This window comes from Hydractinia symbiolongicarpus, chromosome 11 (genome assembly GCF_029227915.1).
Source record: "Hydractinia symbiolongicarpus strain clone_291-10 chromosome 11, HSymV2.1, whole genome shotgun sequence".
Taxonomy (NCBI): Eukaryota; Metazoa; Cnidaria; class Hydrozoa; order Anthoathecata; family Hydractiniidae; genus Hydractinia; species Hydractinia symbiolongicarpus.
In genome coordinates this window covers 26,642,374-26,649,913 of record NC_079885.1, presented here as the reverse complement: position 1 = coordinate 26,649,913, position 7,540 = coordinate 26,642,374, and the positions used below count along the sequence as shown (strand labels likewise).

The 7,540-nt window shown below is 34.7% G+C and overlaps 1 protein-coding gene across 1 annotated transcript; it reads right to left on the bottom strand.

Moving 5' to 3' along the window:
• Positions 1-1,151: 1,151 nt before the first annotated feature.
• Positions 1,152-7,189, bottom strand: LOC130614321 (uncharacterized). Its single transcript, XM_057435748.1, has one exon. The coding sequence runs from the start codon at positions 4,578-4,580 to the stop codon at positions 3,555-3,557; it is 1,026 nt and encodes a 341-aa protein (XP_057291731.1). The 5' UTR covers positions 4,581-7,189; the 3' UTR covers positions 1,152-3,554.
• Positions 7,190-7,540: the final 351 nt, after the last annotated feature.

The following is a 7,540-nucleotide window of genomic DNA, read 5'->3' as shown; positions in this document are numbered from 1 at the left end:
TCAAACCACAGGACTTGTCAACATTCGCATCATTCTCTTTTTTGACATAAATGACTCCAGGAGATTCAGTATGTAGACCCGGTCTTCGTTGCGATGTTCCTTCCTCAACCAAACTTTCATGAATGGTCAAGTAACCAATTTGTCCTTCTTGATCCCCATAATCAATATTTTCCAAGATTTTCTCGTGATATTCTTTTAAATTATCTGGTAAACAGGCGCTACCGAAATGCGCGCACATAAAAAATGGCATCATGTTGATATTAATATCATTTGGCTGTGGGAACTCGATTGCTTTTATTTCAATAAGACCATTACAAATAGGTCCACCTGATCCTCCATAATCTCTGCCTTTATAATACCATTCCCCTCCATACTTAATGTTATTATTTTTCCATTTTTTTAATTTCAAATCCCATAAAATATGGCGCCAAATCATTTGTAAGACATGAGGAATACTATTGAGTTTTGAAAATGGACTCTCTTTATCGTGTACTCCTTGTAATATGGTTCTGGCAATAGGATGCAAATGTGTTTTATCGTCCAGTGACAGGTTCTCCATTTCTGCAAATTGATCTAAACAGTCTTCAGTGCCAAATATTTGTAAACAAGTACTATTTGATTTGATGGTTACATTACATTTTTTGCTTTTTGCTCTGCAATAAAAAATACATCATATAAATTTAATATAGTGGACAAGATGAATCATAACATTTGATCCTAATTATGAAATTTTAAAACTTACTTCATAATTGCATTGCTAATAAGGGTTTTATAGCATATATTTCAAAATAAGCATCAACCAGACCAAAATAGCATTTCCTCGTATAATTTCATCTTCCAATTTGAGACCACGTCGTTCTTTAGTACAAGTCTCTAAATTTCGCTTGAATAAAAGAGACAAGTTTTTGTCTCGATGCTTTATTCTCCAAACTCGTTTAAGAGACTTGACTACGGAAAACTTGAGTATTCTCAAATTGGCAGGAGGTTCACAACCTTTCCTTGCAAAAAAGGGAAATTATCGACAAAAAAAACAAACAATGATAATAGAGTATAATAACGAATGATAAATGTAAGACATACTCTGGGTAAACTCCTACCGCTCCCTCCGATAGTCTGCTGCATTTAGTAGGGTAAAAGAGTGAAATGAATAATTGCTTATTAAATATGGCAAGTTCTAATGTTTATGATTACAAAATATAAATTCAAAATATGTATGCATGCTGTATAAATTTAATTTAAATATAATATACATTTTTATTGAAATTAAATGCACATGAGTATAATTGACCGGAGTAAAAAATATCATAAAATAGAAAGATAAGCTACATATAATGTTTAACTGTGGAGTGTGGTATTGGGGAAAAATTGAATAGTTTAACAAGGTGAACAGCCCCAGAGATAATATAGTAACACTATGGCAGATGCCGAGGGAAAGCCAAGGACCAGCCTGCACTGCATTAGAAGTAACCAAAAAATCAAATGAAACAAAATAAAAAAATTCTTTTCTCGACATTACCTTAATTTTCATTTCACACACAAAAGATGTTTCCCTGGAAATCATTGACACAAAAAGAGGCTTTTTATTGATGATGGTTTTTTACGCTACAACAGTTAGGACATCTTTATCAAATTCTCACGATCACGATTCTCGTGATTTTAGGCTCGGGAACAACCCATTAGGATTTTTCGTTGAATGATCTTCGTGCCAAACTGAAACTATGTGTGTCACAAGTCTGAAGAATTGTCTATGCGTCTTTTCCTGTAAAGGCAAAGACTCGTGAGGTGTTCGGTCAGTTATTCAATACATAGTATTTGCTCTCAGTTTTGTTCATCTCTTGGGTGAAAAACTCCTCCAATGCTCAACATCACCATGTTTACCGATAATTTCATTTTCATTGCTATCAGCTTCGATTCGACAATCCCAAACTTCACAAGAATCTTCTATATTTGAGGCCATGTATATTCCTCCTGATACCTTATCCCCGCTATAATACCTTGATCGACCCCACAAGCTCGACATGGGATATACTTCACCTACTTCCCCTTTCTCAATAATAGATAACTTCTTCGAATCTTGATCATTAATTTCATTTTTAACATAAATAATACCAGGAGACTCAGTGTGTAGACCTGGTCTTCGTTGCAAATTTCCTTCCTCAACCACGCTTTCATGATTTGTCAAGTAACAAATTTTACCAAATTCCTGATATCTGTACGGATGCATATCAAAAATTTCTCGGATGAACTTTTTATAATATTTCTTTAAATAATTTGGTAACTTTGTGTTCTTAAACTTTAGAGCCATTATAAAAGGCATCATATTAACATTAATTTTGGAAATTTGATTAGTTGTTGGAACTGAAAGCTGCAACAGCCTAGAAAAGGTTCCGGGTGAACAAAATGATAATGGCAATCATCTTCATTAAAGCAGGGTCTGATATGTATTTTCACCGTTAGCACATAACTCCATATCATTTGTAAACCATGAGGAATACCATTCTATATTGGGCTGTCTTCATCATGTACACCAAGTAAAATGATTCTTGCAATAAGGTGTAATGGAGTTTTCAAAGTAAGATTGTTGGTTTCCTCAACTAAACATTCCATTTGAAAGTTTTAAAATTGTTTAACTTTTCAAACACAAATCAATATCTTCTCAAAACAACCAATGAATTTCTATTTTATTTTGTTTATTTTGCTAGAAGAAAAGAAGAATACAATCTGGAACCGTTGTATAATTTTAACATCTTGTGTAAGAAATTTATGGCAGTTTAAGCAAGTTTTGTGGAATTCTTAGTAAAAATGCTGTTGGAAATTTCTCAAACTTTAATCTATAAATGATGTATCTTAGGAGAAGAGTTAGAAAAACTAATTTTCCTGCAAGTCAAAAGTGAACAAGTATGACCAAAACAATGATGGTGCATTTATCAAACAAAAAATTAACGCAGGTAATATTTTCAAAAGAGTGTATTGTAATGTATTTCAAAAAATTGTCCGTGATGCAAATCTCGAAAAATTAAACTATAAAATGTGATGTTTTGTAATAAATTTTAATACCGAGTGACCCACAAAAAAGTGTTTGGTGGTCTCGTCGAGCATCAAACACCTAAAAAAAATTGTTGTTCGCCCGATATACGAATGATAACAAAAATTGACGAATAAAAAAAAGGTTAAATAATATAACAATAATAATTTAAATTGTGTTTATAAAAAAGTATAATAGAAGTTAATCTGTATTGGTAGTGAGAGAAAAGTATCCAAAAATAACAAAGATAAAAACATAATGAAACATCTAACTTAAAAGCACCATAGGTAAAAATAAAAAATAGCATGAAAGGTAAACTAAGTAAAAAGAAGTAAAAGATGAAACAATAGAGGATATACTAAAGATGTCCACAAATTTTCAGCAAATATTTTAGTTTAAATGTGAAAGACCCTCTTAAATAGTTATTAGAAGACCAAATACTGCACTCTAAAAACAGGGTTTCAAAAAGATTGTTAGATCATAGAGAAAGTCAATTTATTCAAAATAGACTTCAAATCCTGAACAGTCTTTACCCAATAACAGTTACATAGTCTTTATCAAATTTTGATCCTTTTACTATCCTTGTCATCTTAGGATCAGGAACCACACCATTAGGATTTTTAGTTGAATGATCTTCATACCAAACTGAAACTTTGTGTGTCACAAGTCTGAAGAACTGTCTGTAAGTTCCTTTTTTAATTGGCAAAGACTCATGAGGTGTTCTGTCAGTAATCCAATAAAGCACATTAGCTTTCATTTTCGTGGATTCTGGCAAGAAACTTCTAAGATGCTCAATATCTCCATATTTGCGGATCAACTCGTTACCATTATTATCTGCTTCGATTTGACAATCCCAAACTTCACAAGAATCGTCAACGGTTGAAGCCATGTAGATCCCACCAAAAGGGTTGTGGCAACTTTTGTATCCTAACTTGCCCCACCAAACAGGCAAAGGATAGATTTGATCGAAACCAGAACCCTTCTCAATGCACAATTCTTCACACTTCTTATCATCCATTTTATTTTTGACATAAATGACTCCAGGAGATTCAGTATGTAGACCTGGTCTTCGTTGCGATGTTCCTTCCTCAACCAAACTTTCATGGATTGTCAAATATCCAACTTTGCCCAGCTCATCATTATCACGAAAATCATAAAAAGCTGTTTCAATAATATCAAAATATGGTTCCAGATAATCAGGCAATTTGGTGTTTTCAAATTCTAGATCCATAATGAAAGGCATCATATTGATATTGATATCAGTTGGTTCAGGAAATTTCACTGGAAAACGAGCTTGAAAACCAGTTTGTGTTTTAAAAGCAGGAGGTGGCTCGAAATTCTTTTCATAATCCTCATTTTTCCCAAATTTGATATGCATTCTCATACCTGCTAACACTTTCTGCCATATCATTTGCACAATATGTGGCATACCAGTGAGTTTTGAGAAAGGACAGTTTTCATCAGCAACACCTTGTAAGATGGTTCGGAGGATAGGGTTTATTGGTTTCTTTTCTTTAAGCGTCAAATCTTTCAATCCTTCTTTTACCTCTGCCATTTTATCTACTTTAAAAAATTAAAAAGTCTTTTTTACAAAATTAAAACATATTTTAAAGAACTGAGCTTTAAGTAAAACCGTAAGTACTTTGAGGTGAAATGCAGGGGAAACAGGGGAAACTATGAAGAAACTGGGTGAAATAGCTGAAACGGAGTAAAACGGGCTGGAAACAAGGGTAAATGATCACGAAACTGATAAGTCGAGTGGAAATGATAGGGAAAAGACTGGGAAACAGGAAAAATTTGGGGACCGTAATATTTATGTAATTGTTATTATTAAATCGTAAAACTTGAAAATAGCTACATCGTTAAACTTATTTCACATTGATGCTAATACGTTGCATTCATTTCACTTTATTCACATTTTGATCAACAACACTTTTCGTTAATTTGTTTACACTAGCCGAGGACATGGCGTTGCACGCCGGGGTAAGTCACAAGTAAATGTGTTACCCAGCATTTAACAATCCTGTAGCGCAATTAATAAGAACCGTAAACTGTGCGACAAATTCAGGTGGAGCACTCTAGTACAGGTATACATATGTCGTTCAAAGTTCAAAAGTGAATGTTACTCCGGGCAGTGCGCTTAGTACAGGTAAACAATTCCCGCATTCATGTAGGTACAATACCTTTTTCCAAAAAAACTTTATCACAACTTTGGTCTAACATAAACACAGAAAACAGACTGTCGTTAACACTGGACTAAGCGCTTAGTTGCACGTGTTTATGCTAAATACCATTTTAGCATAAACAGTTACCCCATCATAGCAAAAAAAATCAATATTATTTTATTTTGCAGAATAAGTTGCACTAAGGTTAACAAATTAATCATGACACAGGATACACTCTGTTGAAACGCCGGGTTAAGCTACAAGTAACTGTTACCCCATGATTAATAAGAACCATCAAATATGCTACATATTCAGGTAAAGCGCTTTAGTACAGGTATATAGTATGTAGTAAATTGAGTAAAGTGCACACAATTCATGGTGTTCCTGGTGTAATAATTTTTTTTAAACATTCCACATTTTAAGCTGAAATAAAAACACAGATTGCAATTCGTTGTCACCCCGTCATAGCATAAACATCTAGTTTATGATGAAATCAATGCAAGTACCAAATGCAATCAAACGTGTTTTTTTTAATCAAGTAAATTTTATTTGAAAGAAATGTTACTAACAGCTGAGTGCTTAGTACAGGTAAACAGTGTGACACATCCATGTAGGTAGGTGTAATAGCCTTTTCCAAAAAAACTGTTATTGCAACTTTGGTAAAACAAAAAAACAGAAAACAGCTCACAGTGTCGCAGAGATGAGTATAGGCATAACACAACTTTTCATCATCATCATCATCATCATCATTCTCGGCTTAACGTCCGCTTTCCATGCTAGCATGGGTTGGATGGGGTGTATTAATGACCCTCTTCCAATCTGATCTAGACTGTGTCAGATCTAAACTCAACTTTCTCTGTATCAAGTCTGTCCTTATAACTTCCTGCCAAGTCTTTCTCGGTCTGCCTCTGGGCTTTGCCCCACTAACTATCAGGTCTCTACACTTTCTTACCCAATTATCCTCCTCCATTCTTTCCAAGTGCCCCAAGTACAACTTTTAAATATCTTTATTGCAACTTCGGTTAAAAAAATCCAGGAAACCGCCTGTCGTTATCCTGTTTAGTTAAAATATTGAGCAATTTTATTTTGCAGCATAAGTTTTCATAACAGTAATAAAAGTGGTTGCTGCCTAACTGCATTTATTTAGCACAATAATTAAGAATTGTGTTGCAGTCAAACACAGTGCATTTGGCTACTTTCACTTTTTATTCAGAGCTAGCTAGAAGGTGGCCAAAGGAGCTAACTTGGACATAAAAATATTGGCTAGGATAAAAAGCTATTATATCAAACTGAATAGTAATAACTAAGGGTAGCTAGCTACATGGCTTTGTGTAGAATGATCCTTAAAAATCTTCGTTCCTAGCCAAAAATCCTAAAAATGGTGCGTTTAAGATTTGTACATAGCTAAAAAACGTGACAATATATTTATCTTACGTGTAAAAACATATAGAAAACAAATAATACAAAATATAAAGGTTTTAGAAGAAAAAAAAGGTCAAGCAGCGCTAGAACCTTCACTGGACCACGACAACATTCAAAACCAAAATGGCCTTCGTCATCATGTTCCTTCGTTGGCATCGTCGGGGGATTTTCACGAAGCGAATTGAGCGGCGAATTCGACGGCGGATTGTATCTGAGCATGCGCAGTTCGATGCAAAATCAAAACAAACAAAACTCGCCGTCGAATTCGCTGATTTAATAAATAAATTTAGATATTGTTAGAATCGATGTTACATTCTGATACAATACTCTGGAGAGGTCAACGTCACTCATTATCACATTTGTTGCTGTTCATGTGCCTCTAAGACATAGTAGGCAGCTCCTCAACAAAGCAAAATTCAATCTCGTCTTAATCCATAAGCTGGACATTCTTTTGGTAACCTTTCTTTTTGCAACTAGATGTTCGGCCGCTTGAGAATAGAAACGACTACATTCCCGACTCATTCCACCAAAACACGTAAAAACAAGAGGGGTGAAAGACCCGTTTTCAACCTGCAGTATACGTTGGTTATACTGTCTTTTCTTTTCATTTTCGTTCTTCATGTGTGCAGCTGGAAGACTCTGATTCAAATTACATTTGGCAATTGGGTTGAAAACCCTGACGTCGCAAAAAGCCGTTTGTCCTCTGATCCAGAATCCTCTTGCTGACATCAGCTTTTGCTTCATTTGATGTGTTTGCTGAGGCGTGTACAAATTCTTCACCTGTCAATTGGGTGAGCGTTGGTTCAATAACAACATGTGCACATATCTTCCCAAGTATCTCGGCAGTCATATTTCTTAGCTCGTTATGTCTTGAGATGATCATGCCACCTTTTGCACACGAGAGCGCATGCTGGAGGTCAAAGGGACG

Coding starts and splice junctions, on each gene's coding strand:
- LOC130614321 (XM_057435748.1), bottom strand. CDS start 4,580: ATGGCAGAGGTAAAAGAAGGATTGAAAGATTTGACGCTTAAAGAAAAG.